Source organism: Colius striatus, chromosome 2 (assembly GCF_028858725.1).
Source record: "Colius striatus isolate bColStr4 chromosome 2, bColStr4.1.hap1, whole genome shotgun sequence".
Taxonomy (NCBI): Eukaryota; Metazoa; Chordata; class Aves; order Coliiformes; family Coliidae; genus Colius; species Colius striatus.
The window spans coordinates 94875618-94898797 of record NC_084760.1 but is presented as its reverse complement, the minus strand read 5'-3'; the positions used below and the strand labels follow the sequence as shown (position 1 = coordinate 94898797).

The 23180-nt window shown below is 39.9% G+C and overlaps 1 protein-coding gene across 1 annotated transcript in view; it reads right to left on the bottom strand.

Annotated features, from left to right (window-relative positions):
• ALK (ALK receptor tyrosine kinase) overlaps window positions 1-23180 on the bottom strand; it is a 321490-nt gene that overhangs the window by 66943 nt on the left and 231367 nt on the right. Inside the window, exons 6-8 of the mRNA XM_061989641.1 lie at window positions 10428-10559; window positions 2812-2943; window positions 1220-1320 (exon numbers count right to left, since the gene is read on the bottom strand). Coding sequence (XP_061845625.1) covers window positions 1220-1320; window positions 2812-2943; window positions 10428-10559 — 365 coding nt within the window. The remainder of the gene's footprint in view (window positions 1-1219; window positions 1321-2811; window positions 2944-10427; window positions 10560-23180) is intronic.

Below are 23180 nucleotides of genomic sequence, written 5' to 3'. Positions count from 1 at the left end.
TGCTGGTCCATGGCAGAACAAGGTCTTAAAATATTCAAATCCTGCAAACATCTTTGTAACAGAAGGAAGGAAAACCAGGGTAGAATGTACTTCTTAAAGAAGGATGACATGAATATAGCACGAGAGCAAAACTAGGTGCACTTTGCCATATGAACTGAGATATCCAACAGAAGTGAACTAAACCAAACTTTAAGCCAAAGAAACACCATCTTCTATGTACTTTCATTCTAGGGCTTTCTAATCCATCCCTTCTTGTCCCTTCTGCATTATAAGATCACTGGAAGAGGGAAATATTGACTATTTCATCTATTCAGTGCTCAACAAACAAACAAAGCATGGTCTGTTAGGATCCATTTTTTTCCAAATCCCTGTCCTCCACGATCCAGAAGTTATGTGACATTTCAGGGTGACCATTCAAGATATAAAACATTCTAAGTCACTAGACATGGTACAAAGTCCTAAGTCATGAATAAATCCTAACAGTGATAATATATTCCGTGAAGCTATGCAGACACCATCTTTTTGCAAGCTGCAGCTTAAGGGTTAAGTACAACAGACCTCAGAAATGACGACCCTGTGCATGGTTGCCTTGTTAAGCCTTGATAGACTTGCTTAAGCTGATGTCTATTGACTGTCAATAGCTTTTATACTTGAATATAAACCCAGATCCACTCTACCTGAATTTATCTCTGCTGCTGCTAACTTCAGTGCTCCTATGAACAATGCCTAGATGAGGATGGGTAGGTTTCAAGTGCAGCGTGCAGAAGAGTTGCCAGCTCAAGCCCAGCTGTGCTAGAGAAAGCACACACCATATTTCCTAAGCAGTTCACAGGCAGTCCTGAAGCCTATTTTCTCATGGATTTTGCAAATCATACATCCGCTCATGCAGCAAACTTCTTCCTTCTTTGTGTTTATGTAACGCTGCCTGCCCTGCCCTGACAGAATACACACCTAATTATGAAGATTGTAATATACCATGTGAGGCCATACAATGAGGACAGGATATGCCAAGCTTTTCAGAACACATTTTGTGGCATTTCAAGCAGATAACCATATCTCTCTCCTGCACACAGGGGCATTAAATAAGTATATTTTTTAGATAAGCCATCAAAGAAAGCAGTTGCTGTGCTACTGACCTAGTGCCTATATTTGAAAACTGGAGTCAGACACACAGAAAAGCTCTGTAAATTGCAAAAGAAAAGAAAACATTACGACTTGCCTCACAGGGAGAATTCCTCAAAGGAGCTGGAAATACAGTGCTGGTCATGACAGTGTTTGCTACTGCTGGTGCTTTGCTGGTGTTAAGGAGAAGTGCACAACCTGGATAAAAGAGCAGGAAGAAGGTCAAACTGCTGCAGCACTCACCTTCAGGTTTCAAGGTTTGTGAAACCTCCCCAGAACCTATGTTGGCTGGCTCTTATTACAGTAGAATGCAAGAGAGCAGAAGGCTTTTTCAATTTATTAAGGATGCAGCTTCATGTACTGAACAAACATACTCGAGAAACACAGTTAAGGAGTCTGTCTAACTTCCCCCTACAGCTATGTTCTGTTGCTTCATGACTTCACATTCATCCTCCATGCAAGGCTGAATAATAAAATATATCTTTCATGAACAAAAAGTAACTCAGAGGAGAATATTTACCTTGGCCAAGACCAAACCAAAATACCGCTAGAGTAATGCAAACGACGGCCTCTTTGCTCCTTTAATCATTTGTTGTAAGAAGAGGAACAAAGGCTGCAGTAACAGTAGGGTTTTTCCTTGGCAGGTCTACAAGAATAGGTATGTATTTGCACTACTTCTGCTCTGCCCTATAGCTCAAGAGGGTACCACTACTTAGAGACCAGTTATTTGGGCTTTCACTGAACTTGCCACTACAGCACAGATAAATCATGAATCAGTAGCACTTGTCAGCTCCCCACAATACCCCTCTTTCTGGCTCTTTGCTTTTGTGTTTATGGATGCTTCCATCTGTTTGTGGACTAAACCATCAGATGGCATAAGTCAAAATAGCTGCATTGTAGCCTATACCAGTTCACATAAAAATGGAGAATCTTAGTCTTCATGCTTAACGCTGGATTTAACTTTCTAAAACAATGTTGCAATTAAATACCATTAACTCTGTTGTTTTTATTGATCCCTTAAGATGGTCTGTGCTTCAGCAATAAATGTCTCCAATAATTTAGGTTATTGCATTAGGAAAAAGCTTACCCTGGCAGGTAGCCTGTTTGCCAAAACTCAGCCAGAAATAGTTCAGTGCCCAAAGTATAAACCTTCAGTGTTTTTTATGACAATGATTCGAAACGAACTACTGGGATTTGGGTAGGGGAACCAAGTATACAGTAATTATACATGGAAGCAGAGCTCAAGGGACAATGGAGCAAAGAGAAGGAAAATTAGGATGGGAGCAGGGGAAAAAAGCAGCAGTACAGAGAAATGGAGGAAGTAAATAGGAAAATCAGAAAGAAAAAAAACAGGTCAGTATGGGGGAAGGTCATGCAGATGAACACGTGGTGTGAGGATGTTTAGAAAAGGTTAAGATTTCTATCTGGTGTCAGCTGTGGAGACCTGAGGTACCACTTTGTATCCTCAAGACAGTGTAATCAGGATAGTCTTTTGCTCAAAGCACTTAGAGTAGAAAGATGGCTTTTGTTTAACTGGAGACTGATGGCTTTTGTTTCACTGGAGACTGAATATGTAAGTACACAGGAAAACAAGCTTTGTGTTTTATTCCCTCTCCTCACCACTTGCATATGTTTTTTTTTTTTCTCTCTGCTGTTCATTCCCTGCACTTACTGTTTATTCTCACATACCTTCTATTGAAGGGAAACGGTTGTGCTCCGGGCTTCCAATCCGCCATGGAGAAGGATGAGATGCAGACGAGCCCTGCATCCAGCCACAGTCCCCTTCTTCAAATGAACAGTAAAAGCCAGAGGGAAGATTTTCTGCAAGAGGGAAAGACACGTACAGAACAACCCAGTTGAGCTGAGGAGAAGAGTCTTGGGCATGTAGACAAACTGCAGTGATTATTCTGACATTGTTTGCTCAGGGCATGTGGACACCCTCACAGCTACTCAGTCCCTCCATGCGGAGTCATGCACATGCCTGACTGTGGGGAGGGTGGTGTCCACTGAAACAACTCCCAGGCTGTGACAAAGTACCTTCCCTCATACTTTCACAAACCTGAGTGGATGTATCTCATGGGGCTCTCCTAAACAAGTGGCCTCTGTAGCTCCACAAGTATAAATCTACTCAGATATGGCTTTCCTAAACCACTGTTTTGGCAGCCTCACAGAAGGAAATCTTGGAGAGGGATAATGATTCCCCTCTCTTACAGTCTAGGTCTCTAGCCAGCCCAGCTCAGCAACATGACCTCGTTTCTCTATGAGAACTGATCTGGTCTCAGGTAAAGCCCTGCATCCTTTTGTGTGAATCCTTTTCGCACCTGTGAATCTGTTTGGTGAGATGAATGGATGAAAAGAGGATAGTTTATTTTAAGCCATACTTTCAGGCTTTGAAGCCCACTCATTCTGTCACTGGTTTAAGATTTCAGGCAAGTTTCCAGCTCCAAACAATAAAGATACAGTGTCTTTTTGCCTTTAAACTAACCAGTTCTAAAATAATAGTCATCTCATTCAAAGCAGAATGTAACTTCATGCCTTGCATGTCCTTCTCTACCTACATTGCAAATTCTTCTTACAAAGACTGCATAGTACTGCTCCTTTCTCCCCGAGACATACACTTATATTACTGTATGTGAACAGTTTGCCTGGCCATGAATCTCGCATTTCCTTTCAAACTCATGAAATATTTTTTCCCATCATCCTCAATAAACCCTTACTGCCTCCTCCCTAATTCCTGCTGTCGTCTAGTTCTACCTTTGCCTTTCTCTTCTTCAATATGAGGCCAGATTCTGTCAGTATTAAGTAACCTTGGCAGAAAATGAACTTTGTAAAATACTATGTAAAAATCATCACTACTATAACACAATTGTGACTTTCAGTGAATCATTAATGACCCCTAATATAGATGCTGCGATTCTGCACTCAGAGTAGAGCTGACAACTCTGCCAGGTACCAGAAGTTTTCTCAGTAATAAAAAGGCACAAAACTGTGTTTTATGGGAATAAAGGTAGAACACAGGGTTAGCTTGGGTGCAAAAAAAAGAAATGGCCTTTTAATATAGAGTTACACTAGGCATTAAAGATGGCAGAAAAGGAGTAAAAAAGAGTGACCTGTCATTCTACCCTACTATATAGACTAAGCAGTGTTTGGGGCTGTCAGTACAAAGCCCCTGAACATGCCTACGCAGTGGGGGTGGTCCTTCCAGTAAATTAGATAATAATGCTGTGACCAACAGATGTAGCTGTAAAAACGATGATGATATTCCTGACTTCTCATAGTTTTTACACCATTGTGTTCTCAAATCTATACTAAATCTCAGTTCAGTCTGTAGTTGTTTTCTCTATCCCAGTTCTCCTAAACCTATCTTTGGATTTTTTGCTGTGAGGTTTTTTGGTGGTGTTTTTTTTTTTTGAAGGAAAGGAAAATAATTCAATAAATCTCTCCAAAATTGCAAGATAAAAATGTAATTTCATGTACAAACACACTATGAAACCCCATATCCAGTGAATTAGTTCCTCCTTTCGACTGCTTGTTAAAATCAGAGTAAAAATTATCTTCGCTTACAAAATATAAGATGGAATTCAAACTCTTTAAGAGAATCTGCTGATCAGGTGATATTGGGAATTTCATTACCTTCTCTATGAGAAGAAGAGGCTCCTGAACACTGAAGTGTCAGTATTCAAAATCCAAATCATTCAAAACATTTCAATATCAGCAGAACTCCCTGGCTGAGATTGCAGGTCCACTAAAATCCTGCCCTCAAGGCCTCAGCTTTGACTCATACACCTCAAAATGCAATTCACTGTAAATGGCATGTGTACCTTCTCCTTGATCTACCCTGAGAAAATAGCTGGAGAACACCACAACTGCAGCATCTAGAATGCAACTATTTTCTTTTCTAGGAGACTGGATCACAACTTAATTCACAGAAGAATCTGAAACAAATGACAGGTTTGCAGCTTTTTTAGCAACTTGAACCTGGAACCAGACACAGAGGTGAGAACTATATTTTAATGTTATTTTCTGCAAGCATCCCAAATCTCTTATGAAAAGATCAAAACCTGTACTGGAGTTAAGGCTTTTTCAAGTTTTTCCTTTGAAAAATCTCCATATCCATTCAGCCTGGTCTTTAAATGTGAAGATGTTAAGCAGAGAGTTGCTTCCTTGTGTTTTACCTCTCTACTGAACTTGATTACATTTCATTGTTCAGCCTGAGGCTGGAATCCAAAGAAAATGACAAATTATAATGTGTTCTGAATTCCTACTGAAACAGCTTGGCTCGGTGTCCAGCTGAATTCATTTCATGGCCATACACTATCTAGGATGATGTAATCAAGTCAGAGCAGCAGGAAGAATCATCTAAGTAGCAATCCCTGCCTGGAGGTCAGAGAAAGCTCACTGTCAATGAACAAGTAAGAGCATAAACAAGAAGCTATTACTTTCCCAGAAAATTTCATTCCTCCTCCACAAATCATTTTTTAATGAATTTTCAGATGTTCCATGCACGGGATGCATTTTCTCTGCTGCTTGCTCTTATTCTCGACACCTACAGCACCTACGATTTCACGTATCATTACTCCACAAAGAAAGACTTCTTTACCTAGCACTTCTTAGTCAATGTGTATTTCTCAGCTTTTTGAATACCTCTAATTCAAACTCACATTCCTGTAGAAACTGCACTGATGAGGGAACACTAATCTGACTTTATAGGAAAAAATCAGGAAATTATGGGGCAAGCAGGAGCTGCATCTATTGAAACATTCCATGTTGGATATTATCATTAGTGACAGAAACCTCAAAAGATTTAGACTTTAGTAAGATTCAGATGCAGCTTGTGGATATGGTATGGAGAAGACAGTAATCCAGTGAGACTAGAGCACCGTGAGAATGTAAGACTGCTTTTATTTGAGTGATGATGCAGAGAAAAGATGTAAGGTGTTAAACTTGATCCTAAGCAAATATTTTCAAGCCTTCAGAATCAATCACCTTCCAAGCAAAATCTAAATAAGTTTAAGTAGGTTTTTTTTTTAATTAGGTTTTTCAAGAAAAAATAGCAACTGAAATAATTTATGAAACAGAAAGAGCATACTCTTTACTCAAAAGTAGGTGTAAATCAACCAGATACTACAGTTTAAACTTTTGGGTGAAATTCCAGACCTATATTATAATGGACACAGACATAGAAGATTACTCTGGTGTGTCTGGACCTTTACCAAATTTAGGAGGAAATGTCAGAAGCCAAATAGATCAGCTACTCAATTTAAATAAGAACAAAAATCTTAAGCATGGGTTTGTTTCAATGGCTGCCTCTATGCTAGGAAAGCTGGTCAGCCAAGTTCTATCAGAAATGAAACATAAAAAGGGAAAATATTTTTCAACAGTCAACAAAGAGTTATCTTTTCATGCCAGAAGGCTTTGCTGAGTTCAGAACTGCCAGAGGTTAGAATTTCTTGCTAGAAGTACAGCTTTTGATCAAGAAAGAAGCAGAAGGATTAGTGTATGCAAGACCAGAACCCTAAGAGAGCACAGCATGGCAACAAGTTGCTACTTCATCGTTTTGCTTGCAGGGAGGTTCTGATGGGCTGTATCTATCATTAGGATATAAATTAATCCAGTGGTTTCTCCATGCCTTTTTGCCTGGAAACTAAACTGGCCCCTGTAGAATTAATTATCTATGCTTCTTTGGTCACTTGCTCATGTTATCACAAATTCAAACTTTATAGGTTTCCATTCTAGCTGCCCTCTGGTCTTTTAACAGGTGTGGCATGCACTCCTCCAACGACATAGCACAGCCTGAGTCACTCTTCTCATGAACTGGATACTAGTCTTCCTGTATATATCTCACCTGGTAATATGTTTAACATCCTTAAATATTCAACGAGGCAGGGAGTGAAAATTACCCTATAAACCGGTGGTTATGAGATTTATTTGAAAGATGGAGGACATTACTTTCAATCCCTATGCCAGGTAAAATTTATAAGATGTGCAGGAACAATCCCAGGAGAGACACAAGTGAACAATTTTCTTCTGAACTAGTCCAGAACTCCAGACTACAGTCTTGGAAGCTCTGCACGGAAACAGGAAATACAGATTTCAAGTCAGTTAGGCAAAAGAAAGAATCAGTCCCAGATCTGTCATATCCTGACTGAATTCTCTAAGTTCTGGGTATCTACATAAACAAATATACTGTCAGCACCTCCATTTTTTAAATTAATTTTCTTTTAAAAATATATCTATTACTTTCCTGACGTGACTGATTAACATATGTTTTCCCAGGCTGAAATTTTTTGGTGAATTTGAGACAAAGTAAAATAAATTTGGACTAGTCAAAAGTATATGCATTTTTTTCCCCACAATTTTTTACATTTTTGTCCAGACTTTCTGCCCTGCAACACAAGACTACTGAATCAAAATCCAAGAAATTGTTAACTAAAAGGAGAAGTAGAAAACTACTGAAATAAATTTTTGGGTTTTTTTTCTGTAAGGCAGAACTTTATCAGAGTCAATCTGTTTTGGTTAATAATTTCAGTTTTCACCTCTGTCTTGTACTAAACCAGATGTACTACATATATGATTACCACAATAAGAGGAAGTATGCCATTTGTTTAAGTTATAATCCATAAAAGCATAAATATACTAGCAACAACAAAAGACTATCACTATCTGAAGTTCCAATGTGTGTCTGTAAAGTACACTTCTGCAAAGTAATTTCCAGTTTGGTACTTCCATCAGTCTGTTAAATCTGTATGTCTGATCCCAGATCAACACAGTTCGTCATCTAATTCCACATCTGCCTCTTTGAAGCTGTCTTTTGCTCCTGCAAGAATACTTGAATATGACTCAAACAGCAACATGCTTTTCTCTAGGGGTCATTCCTCTCTGATTTTACACTCTCTACACAGACTAATTGGTTGCATACAGAACAAGCATCGTGACATTTCATTGGCCATTAATAAGTAAAAAGATGTTAACAAACAGCAGGCTTTAGAGAGATTCTTTTCAGCTAAGAAATGAACAAAAACCAAATGAAAAAAAAAACCAAACAGTACCTGGGCAGCTAAAAGACTAAAAGGGAAAAAAAACCCCACTAAACATCTCCTTGAAGCTCACAGATGGAAGCCTTTGGTTAATTGTAATTTTAAAAGCTCTCCCCTCCGTTTTGAACATGGCTATATCTTTTTCTGACAGCTCTTTTGTGTAAGAAAATGCACTTAGGGAAACCCCTTTCTCTGCTTCATATATCTGGATCACTTTTTGCCATATTTGAAAAAAGCTGATGAAGACATCCGTAATGCCCAGGAGTAAAATGACAACTAGAATGTTGAAAGATGACATGTTTTCTGTTAGGCTGCCATACAGATGTAAGATCATTTTTCTGTTTTGTGTAAGAAGTCTCTTCAGAATGAAAAATCAGCCACAGAATTGAGCAGTCTTCTAAGCAGATAAACAGATATACCCACAATCTGAGCTCTTGCTAAGGCAAACCAGTCTTTTTTGTTGCTTGAGTGGATGATGGTGGTTTTGGGGCCTTTTGGCTGTGAGTAAGAACTCTTCATTCCCAGTATCTGTGATTGAATACAAGCCGCATGGTCTTCTCCTTGAGCTAGGGAGTGACACTTTGCTAAACAGGTGGTTAAATACCTTCTGTTGTTTCCATTGAAAACAACAGGTAAGCACGTTCCTCTAGGCCTGCTCCATCCTATAGAGGTATTTAACTTGCATCCATGATTGGTACAACTTCACCTTGTGAACTCTGCTGTTCCCACTGGTATTACTGAACAGTTTATAGCAGACAGACACAATGGTGTATCTGAATATATAGTTGATAGTAAATAATATGTTTCTCCGCTTCCAACAAAAAATGAAAACGCATTCAATCTACTGATTATCACAATTTACTACCTTTTAAAATAAAAGTGTAGAATACAATAGAAAGGACATTACAAGGTTTTAGAGCTCTGTTTTAAAGCTCTTAGGCAAAAGGAAGGTTCCAATACAAAGCATTATTGGTTCTAAGGAGCTGCATATCTGCAGTGATGACACTGTTTCTATGAAAGTGAATTTAACCTTACCTGAGTGTGTGTCATTAAATGAATACAGTTTCAAATTGTAACAACATCTAACATGATGGAGAAGCATATCATTTCAAGCTTTTAAGTAGTTTACCAGATGATCCCAGGTCAATCCACTGTTCTCCACAGCAATAAAATCTGTCACTTTATTTCTTTGTTAGCAGCAAAGAGCTGGAATTCACTAGAAGTGTCACTCATGTTAAGTTTATACTAGAAACAACAAAGATCTGTTAGTCTACGCATCATCTACATCAACAAATCTTGTTTGAATTACCTTAACCAGATTCTTCCCTGCTCTAGCTATCACATATAAAAGCTAAACTGAGAATAATTGCCTCTTCTATTCCAAAGGCTTTAGCTGACACTGGTATTTTGGTGAGGAAACACATCTTTTGCATATCAAATCAATGCAGTTCTGTCGACAAAACTGCATGGGCTAGATCAGCTGTAACACATACACTTTAATTTGGTAAATGATGAACTCGATGACTGTTTTTCTTGATATATTTGCCTTGTGGATAATCATACAGCTGACAATCCACCACTACTAACTATCTCTAGACTGGCAGAGGGGAAGACGCTGGAGGTAGAACATGTAGTATTGCAGAAAAGAGGTAAGGCACCTTAAAGACAGCTAAAGGAAGGTCCTAAAGTATCCCTAGGATCCACAGCACAATTACAAAGTATTCAGGCACAGCAAGTTTTCGAAAACTCAGTCTGCTATCTGTCTTCTGCTGTATTTTATCAGAGTACTGGCTGCTGAAGAGAGGATAGAAAACAAGAGGAATTACAAAGACATGGGAGCTGGTCAAAGACAAGCTACTGGCTCTACCCATTTTTCATCTTATAAGTTGTCTCCTTCCTCTCCCTTCTGCCACATGCTGTGCTACATTTTGATTAAAGGCTCTAACAAACTATACATTTCATAATTCTGTAAGGCATCTAGCTATTCAGGCTATACTTCCTTCGCATTTTTGATCAGGACTTGCGAAGAGATGAAGGATTAAGAGCATCTTAAGAATCTGCTGTGGAACTAATCCAGGTGAGTACAGGATCTTATCAAAAGGTCCACTCTAGGCAGTCATCCAGAGAAATCACATATGTTATAGAGGATATCAGTGTTTTGACAGCACCAAATGAATCTATTGGTGTTAACGTCTGAAGCATTAAAATTCAAAACAATTAATGCTTTTGGAAAAGGAGGATGCAGCCTGTGGGTTTGGATTTACTCACTGCACATCTCTCCCTCATCTTCTCCCTTGGCGCAGTCCCTGATGAAGTCACATGCCTGCCCCAGGCCAATCGCTGTTCCATTCCAGCAGCTGAAGGATCCCTCCAGAGCCATTTTTGAGCCAGAAGAAGATCCTAGAAAAAAAAAGAAAACAAACCCCACTTCAAATTACTGAATTGCCTTCCTCTCAACCATAGGATCCTGGATAACACTGAAGGGTAGAACATGTTGTGAAGGTACCCTCAATCCAATAATTACTTGCTAAAGTAATTATTTTATTTTGACCTGTTTAATCTTGTTAAATATCTAGGGGTCCACCTGGAAAAGAATTTCAGTTCCCCAGATGTTTCCGTTGTTTTAACTCTGAGGGCATCCTTGACCCTTAAAAAGAGGGTTGAAATCCTGCAGCCCATTCTGTGGTACTTCTCAATGGCAACACAACACATACGGTATATTTTTAATTGTGTGTGAATTTATTGCTAGACTAACAGTCCCGAAGACTGATATCCTCTCTGTCTAGCTCAGGAATAACATGGCTACACAGCCTGGAAAAACACAAGCTTTCATCATGCCCTCCTGTCAACATGTATTACCTATGATTCAGGTGTATCATGTTGTCATATTCTCTCTGCAAGAGAAAAAAACAGTCCAATATCTGCTTGTGGTCTTCTTTCTTTTCTACATCTACTACTGCTCCTGCATTCCCCTCTCCATGAGTCAGAGAGGCCATAGGAGACTACATCTACAACATTATCATCTAATTATTAATAACAGTAGTGAAAAAGAATATAATAAAAAAGAGAGAGAAGTCTTTTTTCCATGGGAAAAAAAAAAAAAGAACAAAAACTAACTCTATCCCAGCTGAAACCAGGACACTATGCTAAGCGGCAAAAGGCAGCTAGTAATGTGGAAAGGAGACAACTCTTATGGAATGAGGTCACTAAACATTACTGTTAGAGGTCAGTATCATCCATTCAGAAATGATTCTGGTTGTCCCTTAGCACTATCCTCTTCTGGAGGCACTTGATTCTCTTGACAGCTGAGAAGTCACAGATCATTCAGCCTGGCCGGGTACCATTTTCCTCACTGTAGGAACTCTCATCCTGAGTCCTTTGATCATGGACAAGTGTCATACTTAGGAAAAGGTCTTTAAAAAAAAAAAAACAAAAAACCAAACCAAAACCCCAAACATACTCTAGATCAGTCATCTGAAGAAGGCAGGAATTGGTTCAACAACATCCTACAGTCAGTATGTATGGAGAAGGCTGAGCTTGAGAGTGCCAGAGCTCCTTCTACAAAAACTTAGGTGTAGCTGCAATTTACCAAAATCTTCCTGCCTCTGTGCATAGATGTGCTTTCAGTCACTTCTCCTAGCAGGCAGGCAAGCATAGATGTACAAAGAGGTCTGTGCTATGAATTCCCCACTGGAACAACTCCTGCCCTGTCTCTTATTAAATGGGTAAATGCTCAAGATTAAACCAAAGCCTCTGGGCAGAGTGAGCCATTGTTTGCCTAACTCATCCGTGCTTGCTATAACAGCACAGCTACATCATGTTCCCTGGTACTAGAGGGAGTTGGGAATCACTGGTGATTCAATTAGATGCGCACTTGATACTTTTATTTATACTGCCTGCCAAAACTAAAAATTAATGAAGCATGTAGGAAAACAACCACTATTTCTCTTCAAGCTTATTTTATGGTGCAAATCAATTCAGGAGTGGGGGTATATATGCCAAGCCTTTTTAACAAAGGACCCTGGTTCCTGAGAAGGGTTCTCTGTGTTATTGTCAGCTTGATTTTTTTTTACTATCTCAGAGCAGTCCTGGCTTGCCGCATAAAGGCTGCACAGTGCCCTTGTATTTTATTCAGGGTCAAGACATGACTACAGAGGAGAGCTTTGCAGAAAAACAGACCAAGTAGCTTGGAGCTAGTTGCTGACAATTTCTGCAGGCCCCTTGGTAAGGGTTTAAGGAAATGGAATGGTATCTTGCTTGGCTTTCCTGTGCACCTTGCAAAAACGCAGCCTTAGAGATACTGCAGAGAGCTTTTCCTATGTCAGATGCAAAGCTCTTTAGATGTCATAAGCCAGACACAGCGGGCTCAGGTCAGTGAGCAAATGGATCCTAGAAAGCCATAGGTGATCCCTTCCCCTAGGAGTAAGCACTGAATGTGTATGGCACTGTATTGAAGGATGTAAGACCTAAAGAAAACTTGAGATGTGTCCCAGAGAGCTTCCATGAGGTTAGTAACATCACGACACTTTTAAAAATCTTCAAGTCCTGCTGAAATTCAAAAGGACTTTTGTCTCTCTGCATTACCCCACAGATGGTTCTGAACCCTACTTTTATCACCAGCTCTCACGTCCCACTCGGTCTATCTGCAATCTTTTTTAGCAGTATCTGTGTTTTATCCCAGCAGCTGCTGGGATATGATATGCAGAGATTCAGAGAAAAGATTATTGTAGGCAATGGAGATGTTCTGTTTATTCAATTCATTCTAACTTTGTAAAGGCACTCAGTTTTCCGAGCACATGACTGCATTAACACTAATTATAATGGAATCAAGGTATTCAAGAGCACCTACTGTCTTCCCAGAGTCTTGGTTGCAGCCCAGAAGCACAAATCTCAAGTTAACTGACTGTAGTATTTAAAAGATGTCAGTTGGAACTAGACATTAAGTAATTCCAGGAGCTTTTCCTCCAAAACAAAGCAGCAGATTTTCATGCTCATTCATCTCTCTGGAGACAGGGCTTGAATTAGCTCAGATTTCCATTAGATGCATATATATGTGCTCCTTGTACAGGTTAGAGAACACAAATAGCAAAGCTGCAGCCCGAGGAATGCCTGGGCTCTGCGACAGTGCATGATTTATTCCTGTCTCCTGTTTGCTTGCTTACAGTGTGCACAAAGGCAAAACAAATTGGAGAAAGGAGTTGATTAATGAGTAAAACAAATAGATAACAAAAAAAAGCCCAAATACAAATGACCCTTTTAATAGGCCACTTAATGCAAATGTTTGCATCTAAGCTCAAGGAAACAATTTTTAATTAAAATCTTTTGTAACAAAAGTAGACATTTGATCTTTTCATTTCCCAGCCCAAATCACTCCTGGCAAGGTGAGTCAGAATGACCTAGATTGCCAAGTGAAGTGCCCTGAACTCATACACAGAAGATGCGTAAGGAAAGGAAAATGAATGGTATCAAATAAGTATCAAAGTAAAATTTGTGGGAGACATGCTTTATATTTACAGCGCTGTTTATGTAGCCAGTGGCATCCATAAATTATAGCAGTCATTAAGCTGTACCATAGCTGGCTTGGAGTCTTATAAATCATTATTTAAACAGCAACATTAAACAAATGCCATTTCAGACTCTAAATTGAAAGGAGAAACAAACAATTCCTTGGGGAACAAGTGCTGACTTTGTACCTCACAGGTCCTGCTTCTGAACACAGTCCAGCCTTGGCAGTGTTCAAATTCAGTACTAGACCCTGGACACAAATGACAGCCTGGGCTCTTGACTGCCCATGCTTTTCATCTTAGTCTTCATATAGTAACATGGAAAGGGGAAACTCACGTGCTGTAGTCTAATGTGGAATAAGCAACTTACTGCTCAGACTATGGGGTCAAAGTGGATATATTTCATCCATCTGCAGATTTTCTCCAACTTGAGTTGCATCTTAGAATTATAGGGGTTGGAATGGATATTTAAAGACCATCTAGTCCAACCCCCCTGCTCAAACAGGTCCACTCAGATCAAGTCACAGGAATGCATCCAGGTGGGTTTGAAGACCTCCAGAGAAGGAGACTCCACACCCTCCCAGGTCAGCCTGTGCCAGGGCTCCCTCACCTGAACAGTAAAATAGTTTTTTCTTATGTTTAAATGGAACTTTTTGTGTTCCAGCTTCATCCCATTACCCCTTGTCCTGTTGCTAGATACAATAAAAAAAGGGATGTCCCAACCTCCTGACATCCATCATTTAGACATTTGTAAATATTAATGAGATTCCCCCTCAGTCTCCTCTTCTCCAGACTAAACAGCCCCAGTTCCTGCAGCCTTTCCTTATATGAAAGATGTTCCAGTCCCCTGATCATCTTGGTGGCCCTACACTGGACTCTCTCCAGCAGTTCCCTTTCCCTCAAAACTGGCACAGGACTCCAGATGAGGCGTCACCATGGCAGAGTAGAGGGGGAGCAGAACCTTCGTCTACCTACTGGCCACACTGTTCTTGATGCATCCCAGGATGCCATTGGCCTTCTTGGCCACGAGAGCACATTGCTGGCTCATGGTTAGTTTGTTATCAACCAGGACTCCCAGGTCATCTTCTCTCCTTCCACCTCCCTTGACCACTGCACTAGCAAGCTCTGGCAAATCTAAGGAATCTCTAAGGTGAGAAAGATGTTGATGTCTGATCACCACAACACAGGAACCTTCAGCTTACTGTTACCACACATGGCCAGGTGGGACAGAAGATCGAAATTTGTACAGCCTACAGTCATTCACAAAAATATCCCTTATCTTGCAAACTTTCTTACTATTTCTTAAAAAACATTCTGTAATGGCTTAGTGCTGCAGGTTAATGTTCCTCTACCAGAATGCCACAAAAAAATCAGAGATTGTGCAACTTCCCTAACAGTGCTTATCTATCAGAAGTATTTGTCATTAATGTCTCAATTTCATCTGCTCCTCTTTTCATTTGAGTTCAGAGCTTTGACTTGAAGATACATAAAAGGAGAGTATTTGGGGGATTTAAAGCTTCTGTGAAGCAAAAAAAAGCTGCTGCCTAGTTATAAAAGGATCATGAGAATTCTGGAGAGTTACTGAATATTGATTTTTCTATGACTCTCTGCTTCTGATGGGCACATCCTTTCCTCACTTCCTTTCCAACCCTCCAGCCTTATAGCAGTGCAGACATTTGAAAGCTGATGGCTCACTTGCTGCTGAGGACAGTCATATTCCAGGAGAAATTAAATTTTCTATTGATATGAGTCATTAATACTCCTGCTTTCACCATTAGAGAAATTAAAAAATATGAAGAAAGGAGGTAGAAAATTGAAAGAAGAGAAATACTACTCCACTTTTCAGTGAACTGAAGCTATCCTTGTCAAATGGTCACTGAACTCCAACATGATATAGGGCAGATCACATAATCAAAACTTCCACAGCGAGCTACACTGACTTCATTCTACAGACACCCATCCCAGGACACCTGTATTCAGATCTGCAGAGAAGCCAAGCGGTCGCAGCTGCAAATGAGACCAGTGAGACCAATGAGAAAGATAGTTGGAAAACTCAATGTCCTCAAAAAACACTTTGAAAAAAGATTGGACTCCAGGTTTCTCACACCAGGCAGCTAAAATATGTCAACACTTCGTAATTTCTGACTTTAATCTTTGTAACAGCGTTGTTACTGTTGCTGTCACTGCCTAAGGATGCAAGTGAATCCACATTTGTAGGAGGAGGCAATCTTTTTTTATTAGACTGCCTGATACAGGCAGAAAAAACAGCCCATGTTTGTATATGCTTGAAAGCTCGCCCATTTTTCCAGTTACATAAATTGGCTTTAATCTTCTTTCACTTCCTATACATAAACTAGGAATAAACTCATCACAAGAGCTCTGTGATGTTCATTTCATTAACATTTATAAGGAACTAAGATGTTATGATAACAGCACCATGAAAAAAACCTGTAAGGAAATTATTTACTCTGTCTTCACAGTGCAGTTTGAATAATTTACAGTATAAAATGAACAGGACCATACATTTGATGAAGGCAGGACAGAAGATAGTAAATAACATCCCACTGAAGGAGCACCCCCCGCCCTGCATACTAAAGGCACAGCATTCCCAGAGTGAGCTACTCCAAAGCAAGAAATCTTGCTCATTAGAGCTACATAGAAACAGAATTTTCATTTCACATAAAATGTCAACATTTTAAAATGCATATAACCATAAAATAAAAACACCCAAACTTCTAAAAAAAAAAGTTGGAAAACAATTCTGAGGTGGAAATACTGACCTTAAGAGGTTCCAACAGATGGAAATTTAAAAATGTGTGAATTCATACAAAGATAAAATGTTAGGTGGGAAACTCAAGTAGGAACTTACTGGTTTAAAATTCACTCATGTCAATAATTCAGCCAGCTCAGCTTTAATGTTCTAACATGCTCTCCCTCTCTGCTGCTGTTGTTTCAAAGTAAGGATATTACGGTTAGTATACAAATTTTAAAACATCTGCTCGTTCAGTTTGCCCTAACACCAATATGGTTGTTTACACTGAAGAAAGCTTCATAGCACACCTGAGGAGCTGGCACTTGTTCACTGCCATGTTTCAGTAACATGAACTTTCTACAGAGCCATACAGTATTCAGACAGGCCAGGTCCTCTGTGCTCTCTTGAAAATGCTTTTGGTCAGGTGTACTTACTTACCTTTCGACAGAATGACTTCCCAATGTTAATGTTGGTGTGATGTAGCTTTCCTGAATTTACAGCAGCAACTAGCTTCCTTAAAACCATAATGAAATAAAAATGTGGAATAAGAAAGTTACCTATTTTTCACACTTTCTCATTTTTCAATTAGGGAAGTTGACTGAGGATCTAATATCTATCTTCATAGTTCCTGAGAGAGCAAATAATTGCTGAGCACAATAAATGACATGATAATTCTTTTCCCTATTAATCTTGCAAAAAATCTATCTGCTTTTTTGCTTTTGTTAGGGCTCACGGTAACCTATGTATTTTTTCCTGTGATATGCTTACCAATGAATAAGCAGCTCCAAGAGCATATCCAAAAATTAACAGAAAGCAAGTAAAAGGCAGCAGTCAATTTTACAAAGGAAGTGTGATTTTTCAGCATGCACTTGTATCTCCATATTCTATGGTATCTGCAAAACTGAAAAGAGTCAAAAGAAATGGAATATACTTATTCCAAAATACCTATGAAATACTGTGTATGCATCACCATTGAACTTTTCTTTTAAGAAAATAATTCACTTCACACGATAGATCTTTAAAGGTCTTCATCCCTAAATATGAACATCCTGACTTAGAACAATGCAACGGGATAGAGTCATTTTGTTAAAAAATCCCAAGCCTTGTTTCTTTTGGTTTCTTTTTCTTGCCATTGTCTCAATATCAGGCTGCATTTGCTATTTGGTTCTCTTTTAGCTCAGGTACCATTGCATCCTCATGAGATTTAAAAAACACAAGAAAACAAACCACTTCCTCCTACTGCCCAGTTCTCATACCTCTCCTTAAAGCAGTGGTTACTGTATTTCTAATGGTAACTGGTTACAAAAAAACCTTTTCTGCAGTTTTCTGTGAATTTTTCAAATTACAAACCATGGAGAGGGAACATAAAAAGGTCCAGCTTCTATTATTAGCTCTGCCATTCCCATCGGACCTCTCTGTGTCTGAATAGGCTTGGAGATCAGCTCTTATCAGCCAACAACCTTACCCACAGGAAACACAGGCCAGACTGATTGCTTGCTCACTAGACGACGGATGCTGCTTGCCACATGCAATGGACACTGACAAAATTGTGAGGTAGGTAAGACCTCTAAGCTTATTTATAGACAACAGGGGCAGATTTAACATGAGCTCACTCTCAACGTCAGACATGGCACTGAATATGGAACAAAACAAGGAGAAAAGACATGAAAATAGTGCTTTCAAACTTCATGTCTTCCACTTGGGTGAATTATAAGATGTGATTAGATAAAGAATATGTGTAATTTTCCTTTTCAGAAGGCTTCATTTAAATCCATTTTCAACTAAGCTTTATCTTTGCCTGCTTAGGTTCCCCAGTTCCAAGCACAATCTACACTGTCACTATACATAGTGGATTTTTTTTTCAATTCTTGGTTCTTAAAACCCCACAACAAAAAAAACCCAAAACATCAATAACATCTTAAAGATGAGGAAACTGAGGCATACATCTACCAATTTCAATTATGTAAATGAAACTGTAAATTGTCCAAACCAGAATAATTCTCTGACTCCTGCCTGAACCTCTACTAGTTGGACTGAGGTTGCCCAGATCCAAGAAAAAAGCCCCAGAAAGGAGACTGGCAAAAATTGCTTGGCTCATCAAGAGCTGATTCCATGCCGGTCAGATAGAGTCTCCTTCCACACTCTGTAATGGTAACATCTCAGTAATCTCTGTTATGCATTTGTAGCACTACCGAAACAGTAAACAGATGTATATTTGTATACCTTGTCATGAAAATCACAAATAGAGGTATGACACTTAATTGTACTCAAACATTATTTTAGATAGGAATCATATTTTTCATCCCCAAAAATGCAACTCTGCCTCTTTAGCTGTTTAAAGCAGCATCTCCTCTTTAGCTGTCAGCAATATTAAATTAAGTTTTATGGTCTTATTGCAGATCAGTTGCTGGAGAAGATGGGTGGAGTATCACAAATCAGCATGTTCAGGTATGTGGTCCCTTTCAGCAGGGTGCAGTGATGCATCCCCACGTCACAGCCAAGTGCTTTACTGTGCAAAGCAGCGGCCCCACAGAGGAAGAACAGTTGTTCAAGGGAGAAGCAGAAGCTCGCTGTGGAAGAAAAGTTTCATGTCATGTCCTCCTCCACTCTGCCAACCTCTGTGAAACTCTGCCTTTGCATAAAAGCAAGAAAACGTTGTCAAGGAGCTAATTTCCACTTTGTTCAAAACCTGAGCAACAATACTTCAAAGACTCAAAGCATAAGCAGAATGAAAGTGCACATGAGTACTTGCTGTGAGATAGAGCGATAGTATTGGTGACACATAACAGGTTTGCCACTGGATGTGGCAATGCCTTTGCCACTTAATGTGTATGGAGGCTATCCAGGGAAGTAAAAGGAAGCACTGCAGCATTATTCTACCTCCACATATCCCTGAGCGTCAGTTATGTTGGTGGATGCTATGACTCACTGGTGACTCTACTAGCCAAATGCACTGAAAACTGGCTATATCTCAGTGCCCTGAAGCCAGTCCAAAGTGATGGAGAAGCAGTAGTTATTTGCTCTTATGTATCAGGCTACGCTTCAAGGCCTTCCTACACTTGAGTGAAATTATCCCAGGAGCAAAGGTGCTAAAGGTCAATGGTGCTCAACATCCAAAAAAGCCTGGAGGAGGACTCTTTCCTGGAGTCTGTCTCTGCTGGAGGATCTCTACTAACCCTTGAACATGTGGAGGGCTTAATCAATTAGGACTGCTTACTCAAAAAAACCCTCCAAATGTCAGCAAAGAATACAGTGACTAGCTCTGTGTAAAAAAAAAATACAAGAAGGGATGACGTTACTGTTCCAAAATGACCACCCAGGTTCCAGGCAGTCTCTCTACTGTCTTGTGGCATACTAAAAGACACTTTGGTTAATGCTTTCTATGCAAGATTTCTTTCTCAAATGTATAGTGAAGTGCAGAGAGAATTATAGGATTTGACTAGTATCACTACTCGGAATTATCATGCCCTGAGGATGAGATGCCTGAAGGCATGGTAGAATAGCTAGGGAAAGGTTAAATAATATTAAAATAGTTTTTAATAATTTTTAATACTGTGGTAGGAATCTTAATAAAACAGTTGCTATGTGTAAAGACAGATCAAGGAGATAGGACATGTCTTACATCTCTCTCTGTGACTCTGTGTTTTCCTTAAGATCTTCACTGTTCAATGAGTAGACTGAAAAGATTTTACAAAATTACTCTGACAGAACTGACAGCCGTTGCTTTTACAGCTCTCATCTTCAAATTTGTCACCATAAAAGGTATGCCAACCCAAAATATTCCTTTCTATCCACTTTTCCAGCAGGCTTTCTGTTGAGTGCAAGCTGCTCTTCAAGGTTCATCCAACCTCTCTTCCCCCCTTTTGCTGATTCAGTTGGCCATTAATCTCGTAACTATCACCAGCAATAGTATTAAATTCTCACAAATGTGCTACTGATGTTATTAGGTAAAATTCTCCTCCCAGCTGGGTAGCTTTCAGCAAAGCATAACACCTTGTTGATGCTAGATAAATCTATTTATACAATGCAAATATACCTCTTCCTGGCAGACAAATCCTTTACAACTGCAAACCAATTCATTATAAAAAACAGACAGGTAGGATGACACCCAGCTTACTGCTCATTCTCCATCAAGACCTTGCAAACATAAACATTTGGGTACAAAACAAGCAAAGTAGGAGAATATGAAACCGGGGTTGCTAGCCCTATTGTAAAGTAAATGGGGTTAGTCTGGTGTTATGGCAAATGTTGGTAGTATACTACCCGTGAATAATTATAGGTAGGTCCAGACAGAGGAGCAGAGCACAGGAAAATGACACACAGAACCCATTCCAGCCATGAAAGCACAGTATTCTGTCTGACTTTAAATTAAAAGAATAACCAGGCATATAAGGAACTAAGAAAAGAAAAATAGAAACCAATTTCAGGAAATAATGAAATTCTGTATACTCTCCATCAAGGATCTACTGAGTTGTGGCACAGGTTCAAAGGAGATGCTTGGAGAAGGATCCAGAAGTTTAGGAGAGGTTTACAGTTAGCAAGTTCTACTGGACAGGAGTCACTCAACAGCACAAACACATGGAATAATAATGAAGAACAATCAAACATTCTTCTGTTCATAAAATGGGCTAAATGGGAACTAAAAGGATCAGTTCTGGGGCCAGTCTTGTTCAACATCGTCATCAATGACCTGGATGAGGGGACAGAGTGTACCCTCAGTAAGGTCACTGATGACACCAAACTGGGAGGACTGGCTGATTCCCCAGAAGGCTGTGCTGCCATCCAGCGGGATCTCGACTGGCTTGAGAGTTGGGCAGAGAGGAACCTCATGAGGTTCAACGAGTGCAGAGTCCTGCATCTGGGAAGGAACAACCCCATGCACCAGTACAGGTGGGGACTGACCTGCTGGAGAGCAGCTCTGCAGAGAGAGACCTGGGAGTCCTGATTGATAATAAATTGAACATGAGCCAGCAATGTGCTCTCGTGGCCAAGAAGGCCAATGGCATCCTGGGATGCATCAAGAATAGTGTGGCCAGCAGATTGAGGAGGTTCTGCTCCCCCTCTAGTCTGTCCTGGTGAGGCCTCATCTGGAGTACTGTGTCCAGTTCTGGGCTCCTCAGCTCAAGAGGGAAAGGGAAGTGCTGGAGAGAGTCCAGCGCAGGGCCACCAAGATGATCAGGGAATTGGAGCATCTTTCTTATGAGGAAAGGCTGCAGGAACTGGGGCTGTTTAGTCTGGAGAAGAGGAGACTGAGGGGGGATCTTATTAATATTTACAAATATCTAAAGGGTGGGTGTCAGGAGCTTAGGGCATCCCTTTTTTCTATTGTATCTAGCAACAGGAAAAGGGGTAATGGGATGAAGCTGGAACATAAAAAGTTCCACTTAAATATAAGGAAAAACTATTTCACTGTTCAGGTGAGGGAGCCCTGGCACAGGCTGCCCAGGGAGCGTGTGGAGTCTCCTTCTCTGGAGGTCTTTAAGATCCTCTTGGATGTATTCCTGTGCAACCTGATCTAGGTGGATCTGCTTCTGCATGGGGGTTGGACTAGATGATCTCTAAAGGTCTCTTCCAACTCCTATCATTCTATGATTCTATATTTACATATGTTTATGCTTGGTCTTGAAGTAGCAATTTAAAAGATCAAATAACGATTAACGTTAATTTCTGTACACATTTCATCAAGTATCATCCCTGAGCAGTGGCCATTTTGGGGAGGTCAGCCATTTTAGGGAACACAAACTCTTCCCATTTTTTACTATGATCCACTGGTTACTCTGTATTTGTGCTTTCATTCATCTTAAGCTGGCCATGGTCCTCTCCATGGTATAGTTAAGTTATATGGAGTGCAAAGGTGTTAGATACTTGCTATATATTTTTTACAAAGAGAACTGTTAAAATACCTGACTTTCAGATCTCCTGGGGCTTTAGCTTAGTGGGATGTGGATGCAGTTCACCAGCAATAATGAATGTCACCGGCCAACTACTCACATCACTGCAGTACCTCAAAGCCTAGAATGTAGCCCATAGTGCATGTGAAATCTACGTTCCGATAGTTTAGTGAAATACTATCAACAAAATCAGCTGCCCTGAAATTTCTATTTAAACCAGGAAAAATGCCTGCCTCCTCTTCCAGGATCTCTTGATAAACATCTCTTTATCTCGTCATAAAGACTCTCAACTCTACTTTGACTGTGCCCTTCTTTCTCATCCCACTGGTAATTACTGCTGCTTTTTAGTGAGCAGTATAATTTTAAGCAGTCTGTCAAAGAGCATTACAAAGATGATAAAAGTGTCTTGCCCTAGCTAGCTTCTAACATGGATAAAAATCAATGATCCACTGTCCTACAGGTGGCAACGTAGTAAGAAAGCTCAGAGACCTCTGTGTCTACAGCAGCCAGGTCTTTATGAGCAACAGCCACTGCATTCTCTGAAAGGTTTTCAGCAGAACAGTAGGACAGCTAAGCAAACTGAGACTTGGCATAGACAGGGTTTAAAATCCAGAAAACAGACTTTTGTGGGTGAAGCAGTTTCAGCACAGACAGTAGCAGTTTCCGTTTTCTCTGCATCTCCCTCTACTGTTCAGTCCAGTGACAATCCTGCTGGGAATGTCTCTGGAAAACTACAAAATTACAAGTGAAAGGTATCTCATAATAGTCACTAGACCTCTTCCAAGTAGACCATAACTAAGTTACCAGCTCATCTGGGGTATTCTCAGAAATAAAAAGCATAGCATCCTTTCCTCAATACTCAACAAAAGGAAGA